Here is a 26,790-nt window from a genome sequence, read left to right as displayed (position 1 = left end):
CAGCTCAGCCATACCCATTGAGACTGTGTCTGTGCCTCGACCTAGGTTGGGCAAAACTAAACATGGCGGTGTTCGCCTTAGCAATCTTATTAGGATAAAGACCTCCTCCATTCCTGCCATTATTGAAAGAGATCGTGATACCTCACATCTCAAAATAGGGTTACTTAATGTTAGATCCCTCACTTCAAAGGCAGTCATAGTCAATGAACTAATCACTGATCATAATCTTGATGTGATTGGCCTGACTGAAACATGGCTTAAGCCTGATGAATTTACTGTGTTAAATGAGGCCTCACCTCCTGGTTACACTAGTGACCATATCCCCCGTGCATCCCGCAAAGGCGGAGGTGTTGCTAACATCTACGATAGCAAATTTCAATTTACACAAAAAAAAATGGCGTTTTCGTCTTTTGAGCTTCTAGTCATGAAATCTATGCAGCCTACTCAATCACTTTTTATAGCTACTGTTTACAGGCCTCCTGGGCCATATACAGCGTTCCTCTCTGAGTTTCCTGAATTCCTATCAGACCTTGTAGTCATAGCAGATCATATTCTAATTTTTGGTGATTTTAATATTCACATGGAGAAGTCCACAGACCCACTCCAAAAGTCTTTCGGAGCCATCATCGACTCAGTGGGTTTTGTCCAACATGTCTCTGGACCTACTCACTGCCACAGTCATACTCTGGACCTAGTTTTGTCCCATGGAATAAATGTTGTAGATCTTAATGTTTTTCCACATAATCCTGGACTATCGGACCACCATTTTATTACGTTTGCAATCGCAACAAATAATCTGCTCAGACCCCAACCAAGGAGCATCAAAAGTCGTGCTATAAATTCTCAGACAACACAAAAATTCCTTGATGCCCTTCCAGACTCCTTCTGCCTACCCAAGGACGTCAGAGGACAAAAATCAGTTAACCACTTAACTGAGGAACTCAATTTAACCTTGCGCAATACCCTAGATGCAGTTGCACCCCTAAAAACGAAAAACATTTGTCATAAGAAACTAGCTCCCTGGTATACAGAAAATACCCGAGCTCTGAAGCAAGCTTCCAGGAAATTGGAACGGAAATGGCGCCACACAAAACTGGAAGTCTTCCGACTAGCTTGGAAAGACAGTACCGTGCAGTACCGAAGAGCCCTCACTGCTGCTCGATCATCCTACTTTTCCAACTTAATCGAGGAAAATAAGAACAATCCAAAATTTATTTTTGATACTGTTGCAAAGCTAACTAAAAAGCAGCATTCCCCAAGAGAGGATGGCTTTCACTTCAGCAGTAATAAATTCATGAACTTCTTTGAGGAAAAGATCATGACCATTAGAAAGCAAATTACGGACTCCTCTTTGAATCTGCGTATTCCTCCAGGGCTTAGCTGTCCTGGATCTGCACAGCTCTGCGAGGGCCTGGGATCGGGAGAGACACTTAAGTGTTTTAGTACTATATCTCTTGACACAATGATGAAAATAATCATGGCCTCTAAACCTTCAAGCTGCATACTGGATCCTATTCCTACTAAACTGCTGAAGGAGCTGCTTCCTGTGCTTGGCCCTCCTATGTTGAACATAATAAACAGCTCTCTATCCACCGGATGTGTACCAAACTCACTAAAAGTGGCAGTGATAAAGCCTCTCTTGAAAAAGCCAAACCTTGACCCGGAAAATATAAAAAACTATCGGCCTATATCGAATCTTCCATTCCTCTCAAAAATTTTAGTAAAAGCTGTTGCGCAGCAACTCACTGCCTTTCTGAAGACAAACAATGTATACGAAATGCTTCAGTCTGGTTTTAGACCCCATCATAGCACTGAGACTGCACTTGTGAAGGTGGTAAATGACCTTTTAATGGCGTCAGACCGAGGCTCTGCATCTGTCCTCGTGCTACTAGACCTTAGTGCTGCCTTTGACACCATCGATCACCACATTCTTTTGAAGAGACTGGAAACCCAAATTGGTCTACACGGACAAGTTCTGGCCTGGTTTAGATCTTACCTGTCGGAAAGATATCAGTTTGTCTCTGTGAATGGTCTGTCCTCTGACAAATCAACTGTACATTTCGGTGTTCCTCAAGGTTCCGTTTTAGGACCACTATTGTTTTCACTATATATTTTACCTCTTGGGGATGTTATTCGAAAACATAATGTTAACTTTCACTGCTATGCGGATGACACACAGCTGTACATTTCAATGAAACATGGTGAAGCCCCAAAATTGCCCTCGCTAGAAGCCTGTGTTTCAGACATAAGGAAGTGGATGGCTGAAAACTTTCTACTTTTAAACTCGGACAAAACAGAGATGCTTGTTCTAGGTCCCAAGCAACAAAGAGATCTTCTGTTAAATCTGACAATTCATCTTGATGGTTGTAAAGTCGTTTCAAATAAAACTGTGAAGGACCTCGGCGTTACTCTTGACCCTGATCTCTCTTTTGACGAACATATCAAGACTGTTTCAAGGACAGCTTTTTTCCATCTACGTAACATTGCAAAAATCAGAAATTTTCTGTCCAAAAATGATGCAGAAAAATTAATCCATGCATTTGTTACTTCTAGGTTAGACTACTGCAATGCTCTACTTTCCCGCTACCCGGATAAAGCACTAAATAAACTTCAGTTAGTGCTAAATACGGCTGCTAGAATCCTGACTAGAACCAAGAAATTTGATCATATTACTCAAGTGCTAGCTTCCCTACACTGGCTTCCCGTTAAGGCAAGGGCTGATTTCAAGGTTTTACTGTTAACCTATAAAGCGTTACATGGGCTTGCTCCTACCTATCTTTCCGAGTTGGTCCTGCCGTACATACCTACACGTACGCTACGGTCACAAGACGCAGGCCTCCTAATTGTCCCTAAAATTTCTAAGCAAACAGCTGGAGGCAGGGCTTTCTCCTATAGATCTCCATTTTTATGGAACAGTCTACCTACCCATGTGAGAGACGCAGACTCGGTCTCAACCTTTAAGTCTTTACTGAAGACTTATCTCTTCAGTAGGTCATATGATTGAGTGTAGTCTGGCCCAGGAGTGTGAAGATGAACGGAAAGGCTCTGGAGCAACGAACCGCCCTTGCTGTCTCTCCAGGGCCGGTTCCCCTCTCTCCACTGGGATTCTCTGCCTCTAACCCTGTTACTGGGGCTGAGTCACTGGCTTGCTGGTGCTCTTTCATGCCGTCCCTAGGAGGGGTGCGTCACTTGAGTGGGTTGAGTTACTGACGTGAACTTCCTGTCTGGGTTGGCGCCCCCCCTTGGTTGTGCTGTGGTGGAGACCTTTGTGGGCTATACTCGGCCTTGTCTCAGGATTGTAAGTTGGTGGTTGAGGATATCCCTCTAGTGGTGTGGGGGCTGTGCTTTGGCAGAGTGGGTGGGGTTATATCCTTCCTGTTTGGCCCTGTCCGGGGGTTTCATCGGATGGGGCCACAGTGTCTCCTGACCGCTCCTGTCTCAGCCTCCAGTATTTATGCTGCAGTAGTTTATGTGTCGGGGGGCTAGGGTCAGTTGGTTATACCTGGAGTACTTCTCCTGTCTTATCCAGTGTCCTGTGTGAATTTAAGTATGCTCTCTCTAATTCTCTCGTTCTCTCTTTCTCTCTGAGAACCTGAGCCCTAGGACCATACGTCAGGACTACCGGGCATGCTGACACCTTGCTGTCCCCAGTCCGCCCGGCCTTGCTGCTATTCCAGTTTCAACTGTTTCTGCCTGCGGTTACGAAACCCCTACCTGTCCCAGACCTGCTGTTTTCAACTCTTAATGATCGGCTATGAAAAGCCAACTGAGATTTATTCCTGATTATTATTTGACCATGCTTGTCATTTATGAACATTTTGAAAATCTTGGCTCTCTCTAATTTTCTCCTTCTCTCTTTCTCTCGGAGGACCTGAGCCCTAGGACCATACGTCGGGACTACCGGCCGTGGTGACTCCTTGCTGCCCCCAGTCCGCCTGGCCTTGCTGCTATTCCAGTTTCAACTCTTCTGCCTGCGGTTATGGAACCCCTACCTGTCCCAGACCTGCTGTTTTCAACTCTTAATGATCGGCTATGAAAAGCCAACTGAGATTTATTCCTGATTATTATTTGACCATGCTTGTCATTTATGAACATTTTGAAAATCTTGGCTCTCTCTAATTTTCTCCTTCTCTCTTTCTTTCTCTCGGAGGACCTGGTCCCTAGGACCATGCGTCGGGACTGCCGTCCGTGGTGACTCCTTGCTGTCCCCAGTCCGCCTGGCCTTGCTGCTATTCCAGTTTCAGCTGTTCTGCCTGCGGTTATGGAACCGCCACCTGTCCCAGACCTGTTGTTTTTCAACTCTTAATGATCAGCTATGAAAAGCCAACTGAAAATTATTCATGATTATTATTTGACCATGCTTGTCACTTATGAACATTTTTGAACATCTTGGCATAGTTTTGTTATAATCTCCACCCGGCACAGCCAGAAGAGGACTGGCCACCCCTCATAGCCTGGTTCCTCTCTAGGTTTCTTCCTAGGTTTTGGCCTTTCTAGGGAGTTTTTCCTAGCCACCGTGCTTCTACACCTGCATTCTAGCTGTTTGGGGTTTTAGGCTGGGTTTCTGTACAGCACTTCGAGATATTATCTGATGTACGAAGGGCTATATAAAATAAAATTGATTGATTGATTGATTGATTGATTGATTGATTGATTGATGTTCAAGAGGTGGACATTGAGGAGGTCCAAGTTCATGAATTTATTACTGCTGAAGTGAAAGCCATCCTCACTTGGGGAATGCTGCTTTTTAGTTAGCTTTGCGACAGTATCAAAATAAAATTTCGGATTGTTCTTATTTTCCTCAATTAAGTTGGAAAAATAGGATGATCGAGCAGCAGTGAGAGCTCTTCGATACTGCACGGTACTGTCTTTCCAAGCTAGTCGGAAGACTTCCAGTTTGGTGTGGCGCCATTTCCGTTCTAATTTTCTGGAAGCTTGCTTCAGAGCTCGGGTATTTTAGTTTTTAGGGGTGCAACTGCATCTAGGGTATTGCGCAAGGTTAAATTGAGTTCCTCAGTTAGGTGGTTAACTGATTTTTGTCCTCTGACGTCCTTGGGTAGGCAGAGGGAGTCTGGAAGGGCATCAAGGAATCTTTGTGTTGTCTGAGAATTTATAGCACGACTTTTGATGCTCCTTGGTTGGGGTCTGAGCAGATTATTCGTTGCGATTGCAAAAGTAATAAAATGGTGGTCCGATAGTCCAAGATTATGAGGAAAAACATTAAGATCTACAACATTTATTCCATGTGACAAAACTAGGTCCAGAGTATGACTGTGGCAGTGAGTAGGTCCAGAGACATGTTGGACAAAACCCACTGAGTCGATGATGTCTCCAAAAGCCTTTTGGAGTGGGTCTGTGGACTTTTCCATGTGAATATTAAAATCACCAAAAATTAGAATATTATCTGCTATGACTACAAGGTCCGATAGGAATTCAGGGAACTCAGTGAGGAACGCTGTATATGGCCCAGGAGGCCTGTAAACAGTAGCTATAAAAAGTGATTGAGTAGGCTGCATAGATTTCATGACTAGAAGCTCAAAAGACGAAAACGTATTTTTTTTTTTTTGTAAATTGAAATTTGCTATCGTAAATGTTAGCAGCACCTCCGCCTTTGCGGGATGCAACGGGGTAATGTGTAATGTGAGGAAAGGACTCCTCCACTTTAGACCAAGCAGCCTTCATGTTCGCAGCATTGTCTGTCACTAGTGCAAATACATTCTGTGGTCCAAGGTCATTGATGACTGCATTCAGCTCATCTGCAATGTAGAGACCGGTGTGTCTGTTGTCCCTTGTGTCTGTGCTCTTGTAAAATACTGGTTGAGAGGTGGAGATGATGTAGTTAATTATTCCTTGCCCACGAACATTCGACCACCCATCAGAGATGATTGCAATACAGTCTGCTTTCTTTATGATTTGCTTGACCTTCACTTGAACTCTGATGAACTCTGTATCCAGCAAATGAGTAGATAAAGCATGTCTGGTTGGAGGGGTGTATGCTGGGCGAAGAACATTTAGAAATCTCTTCCAATATACATTGCCTGTGAGCATCAGAGGTGAACCAGTTGCATACACAGCTTGAGCAAGACATTCATCAGCATCTCTGACTATGTTGCTCCATTGCATCAAAAACACGTCTGATTCCAGGAGGACCATGAGCTGTTGCTATCGATAAGGTGTCTGATTCATCATTTTCACCTCGAATAGAAGTAGAAGGACTTTTGTCAGAGGTTGCTTGTTGTGAGCGCTGAGGGAACTTTATGCACATGGCCAGATGATTCTGCATCTTTGTTGCATTCTTCACATATGATTTGGCATAGTATTTGCAAATGTACACAGCTTTTCCTTCTACATTAGCTGCAGTGAAATGTCTCCACACATCAGATAGTGCCCGTGGCATTTTCCTGTAAAGATTAGAAAAAATGAGTAAAAAATATATATATACAATTCCATGTACAGATAAATAGTTAAGCAGTTAGATTAAAACAACTCCTTTGTAAGATACATGTTTTAAAATGAAACGTATGAAACAGGTGAATTAACACTCCTTAGTCAGCAGGCTCAAGCAAGCTAAAACCTCCATGGTAGCAAAAGCTTACTAGCAGAAATTGTCAACAAGTTAAAAATGATTTAAACACACTTTTCTGTAGGCAACTATTTACTAGTTAACAAAAAATCATGTATCTCATATAAAATATATTCACCCCACCCAGTATTGTAATCAAAACTTACCAGAAAGCATGTAGTCCTTGGCTCAGACAGTGTAGTAGTTCTTGAGAATCAGCTGTACATGTGATGGAAGAGTGCACTGCACATGTGATGGGAGAATGCACTGTGCATGCAGAGGAATTCCATTGAATTGAGGATAGTTTAACCAAAATATGCCACAAGACCTAGAATTGAATTATGTGTATCCCACAAAAAAGGTTCACTGTTATAAGCTAACTTTTATGATGAATTTAAGCAAAATTCCCAAAATTCCAGGGCATAACTTCCCATGAAAAATTTCCAGAAAATGTCCTTAAATTTACAGGAAAGTTTGAAACCCTTTCGAATCCTAATTTTTCTATTTCATTGTATTTAAATTGTGAATGCATGCAACACATCTTGAACAGGCTATAGGCCTATCACATAATATGACCACATCAGTGCATTTGTTACAATAATATTCCATATAAAGTACAGTAATTTGTTAAATTAAAACCAAATGTGAAAGTGAAACAATTGTTGAAATACTATAAAAGACTGAGATAATGGGAAATGGAATGAGAGATGGCTGACCTTGCTCTGTTGGAAGATTTGGCACACGCAGGATTTCACAGAGAATGCGTTTTTAGAGACAGGCGGGACTTTATTGCCGAAAGTACGGATTGGCTCATTAGATATCTTTTCCCAAAACCAATCATATAGGATTTTTGGGCAGATTTAATACCTGTTTTAGAAAGGCAAACACATGCCATTCCGGTGCACATCAAAGTGCTATCCACCCTTTGTTATTTCAGCAGGAGCTTGCCAATCGGCATCTCAGATCCCTCGATGAGCCAATGTTTTGGATGCAATCATCAGCAAAACAAACTGTACCATACAATTTCCATACACCATCGCATGGATGGCTTATTGGTGAGTGTTGCCTACTCATTTGAAGTACAGTGGGGCAAAAAAGTATTTAGTCAGCCACCAATTGTGCAAGTTCTCTCACTTAAAAAGATGAGAGAGGCCTGTAATTTTCATCATAGGTACACTTCAAATATGACAGACAAAATGAGAAAATTGAGAATTGATTTGCAAATTATGGAAAATAAGTATTTGGTCACCTACAAACAAGCAAGATTTCTGGCTCTCACAGACCTGTAACTTCTTCTTTAAGAGGCTCCTCTGTCCTTCACTCGTTACCTGTATTAATGGCACCTGTTTGAACTTGTTATCGGTATAAAAGACACCTGTCCACAACCTCAAACAGTCACACTCCAAACTCCACTATGGCCAAGACCAAAGAGCTGTCACAGGACACCAGAAACAAAATTTTAGACCTGCACCAGGCTGGGAAGACTGAATCTGCAATAGGTAAGCAGCTTGGTTTGAAGAAATCAACTGTGGGAGCAATTATTAGGAAATGGAAGACATACAAGACCACTGATAATCTCCATCGATCTGGGGCTCCACGCAAGATCTCACCCCGTGGGGTCAAAATTATCACAAGAACGGTGAGCAAAAATCCCAGAACCACACGGGGGGACCTAGTGAATGACCTGCAGAGAGCTGGGACCAAAGTAACAAAGCCTACCATCAGTAACACACTACGCCGCCAGGGACTCAAATCCTGCAGTGCCAGACGTGTCCCCCGGCTTAAGCCAGTACATGTCCAGGCCCGTCTGAAGTTTGCTAGAGAGCAGTTGGATGATCCAGAAGAAGATTGGGAGAATGTCATATGGTCAGATGAAACCAAAATAGAACTTTTTGGTAAAAACTCAACTCGTCGTGTTTGGAGGACAAAGAATGCTGAGTTGCATCCAAAGAACACCATACCTACTGTGAAGCATGGGGTGGAAACATCATGCTTTGGGGCTGTTTTTCTGCAAAGGGACCAGGACGACTGATCCATGTAAAGGAAAGAATGAATGGGGCCATGTATCGTAAAATTTTGAGTGAAAACCTCCTTCCATCAGCAAGGGCATTGAAGATGAAACGTGGCTGGGTCTTTCAGCATGACAATGATCCCAAACACACCACCCGGGCAACGAAGGAGTGGCTTCGTAAGAAGCATTTCAAGGTCCTGGAGTGGCCTAGCCAGTCTCCAGATCTCAACCCCATAGAAAATCTTTGGAGGGAGTTGAAAGTCCGTGTTGCCCAGCAACAGCCACAAAACATCACTGCTCTAGAGGAGATCTGCATGGAGGAATGGGCCAAAATACCAGCAACAGTGTGTGAAAACCTTGTGAAGACTTACAGAAAACGTTTGACCTCTGTCATTGCCAACAAAGGATATATAACAAAGTATTGAGATAAACTTTTGTTATTGACCAAATACTTATTTTCCACCATAATTTGCAAATAAATTCATTAAAAATCCTACAATGTGATTTTCTGGATTTTTTTTTCTCATTTTGTCTGTCATAGTTGAAGTGTACCTATGATGAAATTTACAGGCCTCTCTCATCTTTTTAAGTGGGAGAACTTGCACAATTGGTGGATGACTAAATACTTTTTTGCCCCACTATATATTTGGCATTGCTAAAGAAACTTGAATTGTCCTAATGGTCCTGCCTTTGTAGCTATGTTTCACATGTTTACTGGTCAAGCCACACTTGAGTGAGCCAACCTCTCACTCAGTGTCAACCTCTGACACTAGCACCTCTATGTCAGTCTCAGAAATGTTTTTTTGGGGTTGCATTTCATGGTACCGCGTTGTATATTCCCCACCGGCTTTAAAGGGTTGATTTTGACCACATACAGTTAAATAGGGGTGTTTCGAGATGCAAATAGCCAAGGTCGTGCACAAGCACAGAGGCTGAGAACAACTGGTATTTATCAATGGTTATCTCCTAGCGGTGTGTGTATGACGCTTGTAGGATTGTGTGATAAATATCCATTCCGTTCGTAAGTAGAATTTTAGAATCGTTTTTATGCAATATTGATAAATGAGGCCCCAGGATTATACAATATTTGCCCATTATTATTTTTTAAATTCTTCAAGCTCTGTCAAGTTGATTGTTGATCTTTACTAGACAGCCATTTTTAAGCCGATTTAAGTCAAAACTGTAACTAGGCCACTCAGGAACATTCAATGTCATCTTGGTAAGCAAATTCTGTGTAGATTTGGCCTTGTGTTTTAGGTTATTGCCCTGCTCTTTATGTACATATTCTTTATCCCTTTACACTTATGTGTGTATAAGGTAGTAGTTGTGGAATTGTTAGGTTAGATTACTCATTGGTTATTACTGCATTGTCGGAACTAGAAGCACAAGCATTTCGCTACACTCGCATTAACATCTGCTAACTATGTGTATGTGACAAATAAAATGTGATTTGATTTGATTTGATGAAAGGTCAATTTGTCTCCCAGTGTCTGAACAAGGTTTTCATCTAGGATTTTGCCTGTGCTTAGCTCTATTTCATTTATTTTTATCCAAAAAAACTCCCTAGTCCTTAATGATTACAAGCATACCCATAAAATGATGCAGCCACAACCATGCTTGAAAATATGAGAGTGGTACTCAGTGCCCCAAACATAATGCTTTGTATTCAGGACAAAAAGATAATTTCTTGGCCACATTTTTTGCAGTATTACTTAAGTGTCTTGTTGCAAACAGGATGCATGTTTTGGAATATTTTTATTCTGTACAGGCTTCCTTCTTTTCACTCCGGCATTTAGGTTAGTATTGTGGAGTAACTACAATGTTGTTGATCCATCATCAGTTTTCTCATATCACAACCATTAAAATTTGTAACTGTTTAAAAATCATGACTCAAGATGAAATCCCTGAGCAGTTTCATTCCTCTCCGACAACTGAGTTAGGAAGGACGCCTGTATCTTTGTAGTGACTGGGTGTATTGATACACAATTCCAAAGTGTAATTAATAACTACACCATGCTCAAAGGGATATTAATATTTTTTCTTTCCCATTCACCTCTTAAAACTTCTTAGGGCTGCAATCCCGTTAACGGGATCGATATGACAACAGCCAGTGAAAGTGCAGGGCGCCAAATTCAAACAACAGAAATCTCATAAATAAAATTCCTCAAGCATACAAGTATTTCACACCATTTTAAAGAAACTCTTCTTGTTAATCCCACCAGTGTCCGATTTCAAAAAGGCTTTACAGCGAAAGCACCACAAACGATTATGTTAGGTCACCGCCAAATCACAGAAAAACACAGCCATTTTTCAATTTTTCCACTCCGCGCTTTTGTTCACCATGTTAACCGGGGACCTGTAGGAGTCCTTTACCCGGCCTAGCCGAAACATGCCACAGTGCCCTTATCAAGTACAATGACTAAGAGTGTCTGACTGGCTGCTTCAAATGAGAAATGTAACTCGCTGTAACGGCAGTCTAAGTCGTCCTCCTCCTCAGACGAGGAGAGGCGAGAAGGATCTGAGGACCAATGTGCAGCGTGGTATTTTTCCATGATTTAATTAACACAAAACAAGACACTATACAAAATGACAAAACAAACTAACCGTCACAGTCCTAGCTGGTGCAGACAAAACACAAAGACAGGAAACAACCACCCACAATCCCCAACACAAAACAAGCCACCTATATATGATTCTCAATCAGGGACAACGATTGACAGCTGTCTCTGATTGAGAACCATATTAGGCTGAACACAGAAACAGACGAACTAGACACACAACATAGAATTCCCACCCAGCTCACGTCCTGACCAACACTAAACAAGCAAAACACATAAGAACTCTGGTCAGGACGTTACACTCGCTAAGGCCTCGGATCCTATCAGCACATCAACCTCCTACATCAAGCATTCGGGTGGTTGGAAGAACGATGGCCGGGTATTGTCGTTTTACAGTGAGGGTTTATATATACACATGTATATAAATATAAAGTCAACTCAGAAAGCTGTGTGTGCATAAGAGAGAGAGGGGAAAGAGAGGGAGAGTGGAGGGGAAGAAGAAAGAATGAGAACACATCAGTCAAGGATAAGACACATGATGAGTGGGCCGGCCTCAAATAGGTAAACAAATCAATCATGTGTGATAAGTGTGGACTTTATCAGGGCTGGGCAAGGCCAGACTAAAGCGTCCCTGTGAAGCCCATGGCAGAATACTGGAACAAACGGCTGCTGTTCCACAGGCCTCCACACACAGTGCTGCTCAGATTAATGGTAGTCTGGCTGGTTCCTAGCCAGGCATTTATATTAACTCTATAAACCAGGCTAGGACCATTGAAACACAACGTACCCATGGACATGAAATGGATCTGGATGATCCCACCATGATACAAGAGCAAAGACTATTGTATTCCCCATCAAAGAGTCCTATACAGCAGATGAGAGTGGTGGTTGTTTACCGGGAATGGAGGAAGGGAAATTATATCATTAGAGAGAGAGTGCAGCCTGGCTGTCTTTGTGCCGTGTGCTTTTACATGGACTGCCTCCATCATTCATGGATGGGCCCATTTGTGTCTGTGTGATTTCAGGTGCTGTTACTCAGTGCGCTAAAACCTTCATGCCGCTAGAGCAAGATTGCCACTTTTATGAGAGAACATGTTGTGTTGAAATAAACGCTCGGCCTCTGATACGTACCTCAGGGTCAAAGGGCGCAATGAATGTGAAGGGGCTTTTCAATAGGGCAGCAATCAAGCCGCACTTCCCATTCATACGCCTCCATTAAAAGAGATCCACACTGGAGTGTCTCTTCCAACAGCGTCTCCATTTTCCCTTCAATCGCACATGGCCTGTCTCTTTTCCCCATTTCTTGAGAAAGGTTTATCCTTGTTGAACACTCACCATGCAACACTTGACATTACATATCTATTATGGAATAACTATAAGGGGATGTAATTACATTGTACCAGGTATGTGAGTGCAGAAGTTTAAAATTGAACCAATGTTACTTCTGTTTTCCAAGATAAATACAAAATGGTGATTGCTAAAAATGGAAGGCTAATTCCACCCTACAAAGGGTTCAGTAAGTCAACCACTTATTCACAATCACAGGGGAAATGTATTATGGCGTATTCTTAAGGAAACAACATTGAAGGAGAAGTTCAGCAACAAGACAGTCATAGGAAGAGCAGAAAGGAGATTGAGAATGTGACAGGGAGAAGAAAACATTCTGTTTATGTCTGCTGCGAGACTGAGCTCTTACACAATGAAATATACACTTGCTATACCAAACATTAGGAACAACTTCCTGATATTGAGTTGCACCCCCCCTTTTGCCCTCAGAACAGATTCAATTCGTCGGGGCATTCCTCTACAAGTTGTCAAATGCGTTCCACAGGTATGCTGGCCCATGTTGACTCCAATGCTTCCCCCAGTTGTATCAAGTAGGCTGAATGTCCTTTGGGAGAGACCATTCTTGATACACATGGGAAACTTTTGAGTGTGAAAAACCCAGCAGCGTTGCAGTTCCTGACATAATCCGATGCGCCTGGCTCCTACTACCATACCCCATTAAAAAGGCACTTAAATATTTTGACTTGCACATTCACCCTCTGAATGGCAGACAATCCATGTCACAATTGTCTCAAAGCTTAAAATTCATTCTTTAACCGGTCTCCTCCCCTTCCTCTACACTGATTGAAGTGGATTTAACAAGTGACATCAATAAGGAATCATAGCTTTCACCTGGATTCACCTGATCAGTCTATGTCATGGACTTACAGATGAAGTTGGACGTTTACATACACCTTAGCCAAATAAAATCAAACTCTGTTTTTCACAATTCCTGACATTTAATCCTAGTAAGAATTCCCTGTCTTAGGTCAGTTAGGAACACCACTTTATTTTAAGAATGTGAAGTATCAGAATAATAGTAGAGAGAATGATTTATTTCAGCTTATATTTCTTTCATCACATCCCCAGTGCATCAGAAGTTTACATACACTCAATTAGTATTTGGTAGCATTGCCAAATTGTTTAACTTGGGTCAAACGTTTCAGGTAGTCTTCCACAAGCTTCCCACAATAAGGTGGGTGAATTTTGGCCCATTCCTCCTGACAGAGCTGGTGTAACTGAGTCAGGTTTGTAGGCCTCCTTGCTCACACACGCCTTTTCAGTTCTGCCTGTAAATCTTCTAAGGATTGAGGTCAGGGCTTTGTGATGGCCACTCCAATACATTGACTTTGTTGTCCTTAAGCCATTTTGCCACAACTTTGGAAGTATGCTTGGGGTCATTGTCCATTTGGAAGACCCATTTGCGACCAAGCTTTAACTTCCTGACTGATGTCTTGAGATGTTGCTTCAATATATCCACATAATTTTCCTTCCACGTGATGCCATCTATTTTGTGAAGTGCACGAGTCCCTCCTGCAGCAAAGCACCTCCACAACCTGATGCTGACACCCCCATGCTTCACGGTTGGGATGGTGTTCTTCGGCTTGCAAGCCTCCCCCTTTTTCCCCAAACATAACGATGGGCATGATGGCCAAACAGTTCTATTTTTGTTTCATCAGACCAGAGGACATTTCTCCAAAAAGTACGATCTTTGTCCCCATGTGCAGTTGCAAACCGTAGTCTGGCTTTTTTATGGCGGTTTTGGAGCAGTGGCTTCTTCCTTGCTGAGCGGCCATTCTGGTTATGTCGATATAGGACTCGTTTTACTGTGGTTATAAATACGTTTGTACCTGTTTCCTCCAGCATCTTCACAAGGTCCTTTGCTGTTGTTCTGGGATTGATTTTCACTTTTCACACCAAAGTATGAAAAGTTAATCTCTAGGAAAACGTGTCTCCTTCCTTAGCGGTATGATGGCTGCGTGGTCCCATGGTGTTTATTCTTGCGTACTATTGTTTGTACAGATGAATGTGGTACCTACAGGCATTTGGAAATTGCTCCCAATGATGAACCAGACTTGTGGAGGTCTACAATTAATTTTTCTGAGGTCTTGGCTGATTTCTTTTGATTTTCCCATGAGGTCAAGAAAAGAGGCACTGAGTTTGCCTTGAAAGGCCTTGAAAAATATCCACAGGTACACCTCCAATTGACTCAAATTATGTCAATTAGCCTATCAGAAGCTGTTTAAAGGCACAGTCAATTTAGTGTATGTAAACTTCTGTCCCACTGGAATTGTGATACAGTGAATTATAAATTAAATAATCTGTCTGTAAACAATTGTTGGAAAATATTACGTGTCATGCACAAAGTAGATGTCCTAACCGACTTGCCAAAACTATAGTTTGTTATCAAGAAATTTGTGGAGTGGTTGAAAAATGAGTTTTAATGCCTCCAACCTAAGTGTATGTAAACTTCCGACTTCAACTGTATACAGTATTAAGCTCTTGAAACTCATGTATGTCTCCAACACAGAGTTCAAACATTCATCAGACACCTTAACAAAGAGCATCACCAGCCTGAACACCCACTTGTGGTCAAGACACTCATTATTGTTCTATTCACATAACTAGAGGCCAAAGATAAAATGCTGACTGACTGAGGGGTTCGAATAACATGGCTTCTATACTGAAGAGAAATCTAATTAACTCAAAAAATGAACTGATGGCATAACACTCTAACAGCCCATCTGAAGTGCTCAATGGCTCTACTCATCTTACGAGGAGCTATATTCATATATTCATTAGCATGTTCATTTAAACTGCCGTTACAGCTGTAGTGCAGACACTGAGCCCCGCTAACGAAACACTAACTACAAACTCTTGCATAGTCAACACTATGAAAGAGGTATTGAGACTGACATATAATGTCTTCCTGCTTAAATGAGTCACCAGAAGAGGCACTGTATGCGTCTGTGTACTGGCAAAGTGCTCAAAGACACATCCATATCACAAGGAAAACATAAGCCATCGTGGTAAATAATGGTTTGGTCATTTATTTTTTCTAACACACCTCTTTGATACAACATTGTGCACGTAAGTAGTGCAATAACAGCATTAAAAACATTCAAACTTGAAAACATGATGAACACTACTGAATCATTCACAGTTAATTAGGCCTGCTCCTTATTGGAATTGTGGGAGTCTACATGTTGTATACATTGATATGCTGCATCACAATACTGCTGGTTAGGATACTGTGCTATTATCTACTACATTGTTTGGGATAGAATTACAGCTCAAAATTACAGCTGTAAACATATGCTGTTTGTATTATGCAGTTACTAGGGTTTAGGATTTTATTTGTATACTTATTATTTTTATTTAATTTAACTTTTATTTAACCAGGAAGGGCTCATTGAGATTTGATATCTATTTTTCAAAAGCGTCCTGGCCAAGATAGGCAGCACCAAGTCATTACACTATTAGACAGACAACATGAAAAACTACAGGTACTAAAAAAAACCACAGAATTCACAGGAGTATAACAAAATCATAAAACAGCAAATTAAGAACATTGACAGGTCAGGGAATCAGCCTCAATCGGGACAAGTTCTGTTGCAAAAGCAGCAGCTACTCTCCCTGGAGTCCACACAAAAGCACAAAACATGACATAATACAGAACCTTAATAGACAACAACAGCTTAAGGACAGAAATACATACATTTTAAATATACTAGCAAGCACAAAACCTCAGCAAACTGCAATCATACATTATTTTGTGTCTCTTTGGTCCGTTCGTGCATTGTTATTCGTATCATCAAGTGTGCTTGTGAAATAGTTGAGAAACTTGGTGATCAAGACCTCCAAACACACAGTTTGAATCTAAAGCAAAGGTGGGCCTATTTCCGAAACAAAGTATCCTTTTGAAAGCCCAATGTCATGTCTTTCCGTTTCTGTCTCTCTCCCATTTCCCTTTAAATGCAGTTTTCTTTGCTTTCCCAAATGCCCTAAGTTTTTTATTTCAGTCTGTGGATTTTTACAAGTGGCAATGGCAGGCCACTCAGCTGTCCTGTACAGACCTCCAACAGAACTTCAAACCAAAGTTAAATCAGATTATAAATTGCTTTTCTTTGGCTTTTTCAGAGAATGAAATGACATTCTATTCCTGTTTGATGAGAGCACAAGAAGTGTGGAGGTATTTTCAGGGCTTTAAATCTCCTTTCTCACTTATGCCAGAATAGCTCCTCACGTCAGTTCAACACATAAATAAAAATAAGAACAACCATTTCACTGACAGGGCCAGGTGAAAATAATGTGCCAAATAAAATAACGAGCAATGTGACTCTGTCACATAGGCTACAGTACATTAGATTTTTTTTAAACAGGGCAACTAAACTGTGAACTAACAATTGCTGGTCTCGTTAGAGAAAATGAGGGCGAAATGGATTTAAAAAATACAGACCTAGTTATATTTGACATTGCTAATTTAGCCAATGACTACTACTCTGAGTTTGTATTGTCAATTATAGTCTCAATTGCACTTTGCGATTTAACTACATGAACACTTGGGAAATGTAAAGGAAAAAACAAACACTACAAATGCCATTTGTTATACATTGCTCTTGATGACCTGCAGCTGATATTCAGAACATGTGCGTTGGTGTGAATATTCAACATTTAATTGAGAATCTCATTATCATGCATGTGAATAATGAAAGGTCTGAGCGGCATAATTAAGCCAGTAGTTAAACGCTGATTCCTGATATAATTGCGATTGCAAAGAAAAACACATACGTACACACAGAAAATCTTTCCAATTACACTGCGCCAATATACACAAAGCAAACAAATGTGAATCAGAAACGATAATTGAGAGCAGCGATGAATTAAATGGATACGGATAATGATCACGGCGCTCTAATTAACAGTGGCTGTAGCAGGATCCGAAGGCTGTAAGTACAGTATAGCGAGTGACAGTCCAACCTAGCGAGTGACAGTCCAAGCCCGAGCCATGGGCACACACAGCACGGATACAGAGAAGCAAAGCCAATATTCCCATGGAAGAATCTTCTTTCCATCCCATACTGAGATCTGATCACTGCAATAGAGAATCCTGCACTGCCTGGAGTCAAGGTGACACACCCTGTGTGAGTGTTTGAGCTGTATACCAGAAAGCCATCACACACTCACACACACTGCGGTGCCCGCACCATCTCTGAACTCTACAATGCTTAGCTGATACCAGGAAAGTAGAGAGGAGTAGGCAGCAGATGCCTCTGGGCTCAGTGGGAGGAGGGCACACTGGTCCTGTGTGTGATGGGGGGTTATGTCCTGGCACACATACACACACCGTCCCCAGCTGCCATCCATCCATTCATCCGTGTGTGGGACTCATACAAAGAGAGGAAAAGCCACCAAGTCGCCAGCAAGAAGACAAGGACAAAAAAAAGAGGTCTGGAGGCCCTGAGGAGAAATGTATTTTTCAAACACAGCGAAACCGTCCAAAGTTTGTCTCTCTCCGCCCAACACCGTAGTGCAGAAGTGGGCGTGTTTTTCTCCAACGCATGTCGTCTGTGGCTTTCTGTCTCTTCAACAATGTGGTATTGTCAATTCAGACAGTAGCCACAGATCAAGTATGCAAAACAGGCTGGTGATTACAAAAACCCGGGGTGAGGAAAAAAATCAGGGACAGAAGCCTGAGGAGGAAAAGGCTCAGATCAGACAACATGGATGCTTCTGGGTTTTCTCCTAGTTCTGGTCCGGGTTGTAGCAGCGCTGAGGTGAGGAGGACTTGGCTGGGCTGGGTTGACATGTTGCAGCCCTGGGTACTGGAGGCTGCCTTCAGATGCAGCCTCTCTCTCCCTCTTCTCTCCTCTCCATCCCGGCCGGCGCTGTTCTGTCTTCTTCAGACTGACTCCTGAAGAAACCCTCCAGATGAGGATTAGCTATCAGCTCCTGTGACAGGCAGAAATCTCAACTCCAAAAGCGGGCATCAAAGAAAAGCCAGAAGAGGCAGGACCATATTCTCTCACAAAGACAAAACAAAAGTCAAAAAGCACAGGGGCTCCCCGTCACCCGGCCCACATTAGTGTCCCTTCATTTCTTATAGAAAATGTGCTTCTGCTACTGTTCCTTTGTAAAGGGGGTTTATGTGCCCCTCTCACCATGTCTTCCATCACACCAACCCTCCCCTTCCCTTCCGTAGCCTGCCTCCTTATCCCCCATCAGTCTGCCAGCCATGGTACACATAGCCACCAACCCTTTTGTGAGAATAGAGTGTGCTTGTTTTGTATGGGTATGGTTTGTGTGAAACTGTGTGTGTCTGTGCCAGCCTGGAGAGGAGGGGAGAAGAGAGGGTGTAGAACAAAAATATCCTCTTTGTAAGTTATGGGAACACTGAAACAGACGCAGGAGCTCATAAATTATATGCTTCATTTGCATATTCCTGGCGTAAGACATTATGCAAATAGCATTTAATTTGCATAATGGATGCCTCTTGTTGCCTCAGTTGCCTCATGCTCCTTTTTATTTAATAATGGGAAAAAAACTAAAGGGTGTGAAAGAGGAGAGAATAGCGTGATTCAGCCCCGTGGAGTGGTGTGCCAGCGCCCGTCTCACCATCCTATCGCAGCCTCCCCAAAACGCCAGCGCCAGACGGAGCCGCTGCGAGGGATCTCGCCGCCCCACCAAAAGACAGAACAGGGAAAAGAGTCAACACTAAGAACATCAGCAATTAAACAGCTTACGACCAGACCCATATCAAATCTAAACACAGGCTGGGAGAGAGGGGAATGATAGACTACAGGAGCTAGCCTACTGTATATCCTGAGGCACCTGGTAACCTGGCTGTGTGTGTGTGTGTGTGTGTGTGTGTGTGTGTGTGTGTGTGTGTGTGTGTGTGTGTGTGTGTGTGTGTGTGTGTGTGTGTGTGTGTGTGTGTGTGTGTGTGTGTGTGTGTGTGTGTGTGTGTGTGTGTGTGTGTGTGTCTGAGTGTTGCTGTGTCTTAATGAGTCTGTTCTACCTTGACTATTAATGCGAGCAGCAGCCTGGCTAATTAACGGCACTTGGCAGAACCCTTTCAGAGGGAGGGGGGCATATTATTTAATAATTTAAACCCGCTCTGCCTCTCGTTTTTAACCTCATCAGTTCCGTTCAGAACGACCAGAAAAAATTAAAGACAGAAAGCAGTGTGGCCAAGATAATTACCTAATCAAATATGACAGACGTAGCTAATTCTCAGCGAGGCTCCCCGAAACCGCTAACGACAAGAGAGAAAAGATAATTACCGCACGGTACATAAGGAGCGCTATTAGAAAAACGACCAAAAACATGGCAATTTATTTACAACTTTGATTCGTTATCCATATAATCCTCGAAGTTCGTTAAAAAAAATGGGAAACAGCTAAACAGATGGTCATAGAAAAGAGTGAAAAGGCAAGACAGGACAGGAGAATTGGTATCTGCTGGTGTGAAAGTGTGTTTAGTTTAGAGACAGAAAGAGAGAGAGGGACGGAGAGGGTGGAGAGAGAGAGAGGGAGGGTGAAAAAGGGAGGAAAAGGATAGATAGAAAAAGGGGTGGGAGGTGGTTGCAGGATGACTTTGATTATTTATAACAAAATGCCATTGCAACATCCTGCGGTGGGATCAGACAGCAAAACGTCAACTGCGATCAGCTATAGTCCAATAAGCAGCCTGAGATCCTTCCCAGTGTACAGTGGGGTAGGGGCACTGCTCACTCACGTCTATAACACTACACTACACCAGAGCTGCTGGCTGCAGGGCTGGCTATGTCTCTGCTCCTCTACTAGCACCAGCCAACTTGGAGGCTAGCTAGGGCAAGGCAGAGGCACAGACGGTGCCAGGCAGAAGGGGGCGCGGGGCGCGACACACAGCTAGCCAGCCTATGGGAGATGTTAAGAGCAATTAATCAGCTTTTAGAGTCAATTAACCCGTATGTTAATTAATGTCAAGCCTATAGAACAAAAGGGGGATTCGGGCGGAGAAGAAGGGGAGGGTAAGAGAGAGAGAGACAGAAGAGAGGGGGTGGGCGAGCGAGAGAAACAAGCAGCGAATGCAGATGATGGCAGAGAGAAGCTGGCACAGTGCCATCCATTCAGTGGTAGCGCCAGGGCGGACTCGCGTTCGCTCTCGGGGGTAGGCGGCTAGATGTAGACAGAGAGACGAAAAGACCCCCGCCTGATTTGGTAGCTAGTGCCATGCCAGTGGTGGGACTTTATTGGGGAGGGTGGGTGTTTTACAAATAGTAGAAGTTTGAGTGCGGATGCGGATGGGGTTCTGGAGCTAAGGCTCAACGTCACCGCAGAGGAGAAGAGGAGAACATCTGCTGCCCCAGTTTACAGAAGAAAGGAGCCTTCAGACGACAGGAAGAGAAGAGCGGCGCACCTGGAGGAATTTCAGGGGACATCTTGAGGGTTGGTATGGAGCGCTTGGCATAGCATGGTGGCAAGGAGTGGGGGGAGGACGTATCGGCTTGAAAACAAAAAACAAAAGACGATAGGTGGCCCACAGCGCAGGATGCCAGGGGGCTGGCGAAGGAGCCAGGGACCAGGGCAGATGAAGGAAATGGGCTCTGCCACAAGGGACTGGTGGGGGAAGTGGACATTTGAGAACAACCAACACAGAGAAACTTGCAGCTTGTGGTGTTGTCCTAGAGATGACTGGGGGGTGGGACAAAAATAAGCGCCTCCCTCTCTCTCTCTCTCTCGCTTGCTCTCCCTTCTCAAGCACAACCCCCTGTGCCAGGCAACCAACCAGCCAGACAGGCAGCGTACGCCATGCCAACCTGCTCATCGGCAGTCACGGCGCACCCTAGGAAAACACAGGCGATGAAAAGGCACCATGTCTATCTGGAAGGTGGCGTTTACGGATTTGCAGGAAAGTCATCGCTTCTGAGGATGCCCGAGGAGCGGCGGTGATTCGGTACCCACGATCTTCGAGAGGTGTACCAGCGGGAACGCGGTGGCATCTGTCGCGGAAAAATGGAAGGGGGCGAGAGATGGTACACAACGATCAAGAGCAAATCAACACGATTGGGCACCCGTCGCGGGTCGCTTGGCAAAGATAAAGAAAGCCAAGTCCAAACAAAGACCATCAAGTGCTTCAAATGGCTAATTAGAACAACAAAAGTTTGCTCTGTTAATTAGCGCGACGGATGAAATGAAAGGAACGGGAAAGATTACAAACAAAACAAAGCGGGGGAAAACAAGACAAAACAAAAGCGGCAAGCTGTTCTGTGGGGAGGGGAGGATGCGAAGCTGGTGCCTGTGCTAACCCCCCCCATCCCCCCTCCACACCATTTTCCCTCAGCTCTCACCAAGCTGGCTGGCAGGCACTGCGGTGAGGAATGTCTACCATGGGCACTGCTGCCTGCCTCCCTGCCGCAGATGCTGCCAACCTGCCAATCGCCTGCCTGCCAGCCACAAGAGGGGAGGGAGGAAGAAAGGACCTGAGGGACTGTGCCAAGGTCTCAACAGCAGCTGTTTACAAAGACACACACACACAAAAAGAAAAAAAACTGCAAACATGAGGATGCATACTAATGAACCGCCAACACAAAATATAATCAGCAGACAGACAGGAATTCATTTACTTTTCTCTCTGCGTTCGTTTAAATTGCACTTTTTGTTTTTCGCCAACAAAAAACGTATCGCTCATCATGGTTTCCTCCAGGTGTGTGGGATTTATGCGTGACAGGAACAACTTCTTGAAAAAATTAAAAAAATTAAAAGGCAAAAACATAAAGAATGAAAATTTTCTTCAGCAGCAAGCAAAGCTTGTGTGTGTGTGTGTGTGTGTGTGTGTGTGTGTGTGTGTGTGTGTGTGTGTGTGTGTGTGTGTGTGTGTGTGTGTGTGTGTGTGTGTGTGTGTGTGTGTGTGTGTGTGCGATTTATCTCCATTCACAGCAATCACCAGGGAGATGAATGGCTCAGGCTGTAGGCTCCATACAGCATCCACCAGTATGGGAACCAGACTGAGGCGAGGGGGATGCCACACAGACAACAGACATGCTGGAAATCAGTGGAGGGGGCAGGGGCACAGGAGGCAGGGGGACAGGAGCAGCAGCCCCGGCCACAGACACACACACTGGTGGGGTGGGGAGGAGATACCCTACCCCAGCCAGCCTGCCTGTAACTCTGCCAGGCGGGGGTAGGGGGGCCTTGGGAACACTTTCGGCACCCCCTCACCCACGCTTTTTAGTTTGCCCCCTCCTTGCCAACCAACCAAAGGAACTACCAAACTCCACCCTTCCAGTGTTTTTATTGGCGTAAAGTGGAAGGGGTAAACTATGAGGAACAGATGCAGATGGGGTACCAACCGGTTCGGGTCGCGGGTCTTGGTACTTACGGGGTCCGGAGGAACGTTGCCGTGGTTCCCGCGAGGTCCACTGGCATCGGGCACAGAGCCAAGGATAGGCGCCGCTGCAAACAGACAGATTGGAGGGTTTCGTTAAGTTCACTAATTGCACCGGAATAATTATAACATTTAGCAAGGAAGAAATCAACATCAGCCATCAGCCATCACAAATGGATATCCCAAACTTTTCCCCTCTTGTTGGATTTTTGTTGGACAACAGGGCACGGTTGTGGAATATGAATAATTGAAGAAGCCATCCAAAGGGAGGGATTATAAGATCTTTGTGCTTCCTACACTGTCTTGGCATACACCACCAAGATGTCAGAGCCAGGCTGCCACCAGTAAGGATAGGCTGGTATGGATGGTGGCATCTTTTTGGGCATCTAAGCTGCGGTCGCTTAAACCGCGATCCAAATATACACAATTAACGGTTTAATTCGTAATTCTGTTGTGTTTTTTCCCGTAACCTTCACGGCGGAACGCGTGTGGATATTATAATCTTACGGAGCTAATGAGGTTTGGATGATCGGCCTTTTATTTAATTCCATGGGGGATGTTAATTGCGCTACGTCTTCATTACACAAATGGATTACCAAAAAATGAGAGCTCGCAGCAGAGCATGAGGGAGAAAGGGAGGAAATTGAGAGAGAGAGATTGAGAAAGGGGGGATATTTTCATTCCTTCTTTAATAAGACAGCATTCAAATAATGCAACACTACTCGCAAACAAGCAGAGAAAAGCTCCTGCAATGCTTGGCAATGCTAGTCTCTTCAAGTGCTATCCTGGAAAACCTGGTCTCTCTGCCTCCTCTCCTTTCCTCTCTGCTCTCTACAGCTCCAGTCCTCAGCTCTGGGGACTTTGCCTTCACTTCTCTGGATGTGGATCTTACAAAACAGGAGCGAGAAAATACCCTGCCTGGAATTTAATTTCTCTCAATTGGATATTATTAGTGTTCTCCAATAATTAGCATTGAGCTTTGTTCCAGTGGTGTCTGTCGTTGGCGCCGGGCGAAGCGGAATGGAGAGGAGACAACAGACACTGTGGCGGGCACAGGCTAATGTCCTCTGTGCTTAATCATCCTTCAGCAGAATGGTTTTATGCATATTTCATTTGCATATCATTAAATCGCTAAGGCACATTGGCAACTGGCAGCGGAGAGCGAGGGAGTGGAAATGGAGGAGCCTAAAGTGTAAAAAAAAGAAAGAGCGACTCATTATGCGATGGCAATCTTCAAAGCCATGCGCCTGCTTTCCGGCAACCTGCCAATTCGTTTTAATTCAACGTTAATTAAAAAAAGTGGGCGCGCTCAACCTTTCCAACTCGGATTAATTGAGTGTCTTCCAATCTGTGCAGCAAGGACTCGTCATACATACAGTATGTGTGTGTGTGTATGTAAATGATGTGGATATCTATGGTTATAGTCAATTATTATAGGACGATTTGGAAAAAAATGTAATCCCTCTAATCACAGGACCTTGTCACAGAATGGATTTTCCCCCCCTATTTTTTCGCAGAAGACTTAGCGGAGAACAAATCGCAAATATGTTTTCTGTGATCTCTGGATATCATTAATACAACAAAATCATGTTGATGAGGAAGCGGGCATTTTGCTCTTAATTATGTTTGACCTGCTGTAATGGTTCAACATTCTATACTTGGCAAGTCGGCAAGCTGCTGCTGGCAGAGGCGGGCAGCGCCAGCAGGTCGGGGTGTGGGACCAGGGACCAAGGGATCTGAAACCTGGTGACTTGCAGCACGGGGATAGGCGTGGGAATCACTGTCGCAAACCTTCCCCATGATGTCCCTGGGAAAAGACTAAATCAACCGCCCACACATGCTAACCCCCCCCCAATCTGAAAAATAAATGTTGTGTAATTTATGCGCAAATTAATATGCTTGCCTGGACTCTGATTGCCTGTATTAAATCATTACAGGCGATTAATCCATTGTTTCTGATTCCAGAATGTCTCCTCCTCCTGCCCCCCCCCCCCCCCCCCCCCCCCCCCTCTATCTGGCGCACTGTCCTTTTGTGATGGGACACAAGGGGTGCATTGTTGGCTCCCAAGACACACACACACACACACACACACACACACACACACACACACACACACACACACACACACACACACACACACACACACACACACACACACACTATTAATTAAGGCGTACAGATTGTGGACCGTTTCTGTCTCCCCCCACCGTCTGTTTCAGTTCAACATAAAACCAATCGTGGGACTTTGCTAAAGATGTTTATTTTTATTATCTTTTATTTCACACACTCTCCTGTCAATTTTCAATATGATAATAATATATATTTTTTTTAAATAATAATAATTATATATATATATAAATAAGGATTTTTTCCCATCATAAATCCAGTTAAAGTTACTCAGAATGTTGAGGCCTTTAAACCCCAAATAAAGGAGGATCTGATCTTCGCTGCGTCATTTAATTCAAAAGAAAAAAGAAACGGCGTAACTCTAGGTAAAATAAGCCCTGTGCAGAGAGAGCAGCGCCCGCCTGGCTCGGCTAATTGTGGATGCCCAAACTTCCAGACTTCCTGGCTAGGTCCGTCCCCTTGCGAGGCAAATCCCCTCAGGCCATATGCAGGAATATTCAAATGAAGCGAGCTTCACACGCCGCACAATTAGCGTTGTTTAGTAATTTGAGTAATGAGAGCCGGAGGGGTAGTGTGGGCGGAGGGGCGGTACGGCGGGGAGCAGTCTGGCTGGAGAAGCCCGGCGCAGCATAGCGGGTATCAGCCTGGCGCTCTGCAGCCCCAGCACATGCAGATGTCGCTGTAGTTCTTCCAAAAGCTTTCCACCAGCCAGCCATGAGGGAGGGGAGGTAACGAGGTTCTCGTTTGGCATCGCACACACCTCAGCCGTATGTTTGAAGGAGTCATGAGTGTGTGTGAGGGGGGAGTGTGTGTGAGGGGGGAGTGTGTGGGAACGAGGCTGGCAGCCGGGGGCGGAGGAGTTAAGATGGGTGAGGGTGGGGCTGATGGGTAAGAGATAGGGGATCCCTGTATGGAGGAATGTGGACATAAATAATAGTAGTGAAACGTGGGCAAGGTAAAGCCTAACCGACAGGATGACGGTGTGCTACTGAGCGTGTCACATGGTGTAGGCATTATGCAGAGTGCTCATATTAATATGCATAAGGGGCCTCTTTATTATGCAGCAGGGCGCACCCCTTACCACTTACTAGTCCTTCCATTTCATCATTTGGTAGTCATACTGGAAACCCACCTGAGTGGCGCAGCGGTCTAAGGCACTGCATCTCAGTGCTAGAGGCGTCACTACAGACCCTGGTTCGATCCTGGGCTGTATCACAACGGGCCGTGATTGGGAGTCCCATAGGGCGGCGCACAATTGGCCCAGCGTTGAGGTCAGGACCCTGACTAGGCCACTCCAGAAGGCGTATTTTCTTCTGTTGAAGCCATTCTGTTGTTGATTTACTTCTGTGTTTTGGGTCGGTGCCTTGTTGCATCACCCAACTTCTGTTGATCTTCAAATGGCGGACAGATAGCCTAACATTACCCTGCAAAATGTCTTGATGAACTTGGGAATTCGTCTTTCCATCGATGATAGCAAGCTGTCCAGGCCCTGAGGCAGCCCCAAACCATGATGCTCCCTCCACCATACTTTACAGTTGGGATGAGGTTTTGATGTTGATGTGCTGTGCCTTTTTTTCTACACACAGAGTGTTGTGTGTGCCTTCCAAACAACTCAACTCTAGTTTCATCTGTCCACAGAATATTTTTCCAGTAGCGCTGTGGAACATCCAGGTGCACTTTTGCAAACTTCAGACGTGCAGCAATGTTTTTTTGGACAGCAGTGTGGCTTCTTCCATGGTGTCCTCCTATGAACACCATTCTTGTTTAGTGTTTACATATCGTAGACTCGTCAACAGAGATGTTAGCATGTTCCAGAGATTTCTGTAAGTCTTTAGCT

General features: G+C 44.0%; 1 protein-coding gene and 1 long non-coding RNA gene across 4 annotated transcripts in view; one reads left to right on the top strand and one right to left on the bottom strand.

Moving 5' to 3' along the window:
* Positions 1-26,790, bottom strand: part of LOC129834438 (centrosome-associated protein CEP250-like) — a 193,231-nt gene that overhangs the window by 133,260 nt on the left and 33,181 nt on the right. For all 3 annotated transcript variants that reach the window (XM_055899417.1, XM_055899418.1, XM_055899419.1), the window contains exon 4: positions 22,820-22,893. In XM_055899417.1, coding sequence (XP_055755392.1) covers positions 22,820-22,893 — 74 coding nt within the window. The remainder of the gene's footprint in view (positions 1-22,819; positions 22,894-26,790) is intronic.
* LOC129834439 (uncharacterized) lies at positions 20,052-24,770 on the top strand. The gene is made up of 2 exons (XR_008756256.1): positions 20,052-22,144; positions 22,378-24,770. It is a non-coding gene; the product is annotated as an uncharacterized LOC129834439 (long non-coding RNA).

The sequence above is a fragment of the Salvelinus fontinalis genome, chromosome 35 (assembly GCF_029448725.1).
Source record: "Salvelinus fontinalis isolate EN_2023a chromosome 35, ASM2944872v1, whole genome shotgun sequence".
NCBI lineage: Eukaryota > Metazoa > Chordata > Actinopteri > Salmoniformes > Salmonidae > Salvelinus > Salvelinus fontinalis.
This window is presented reverse-complemented; position numbering and strand designations above follow the sequence as displayed.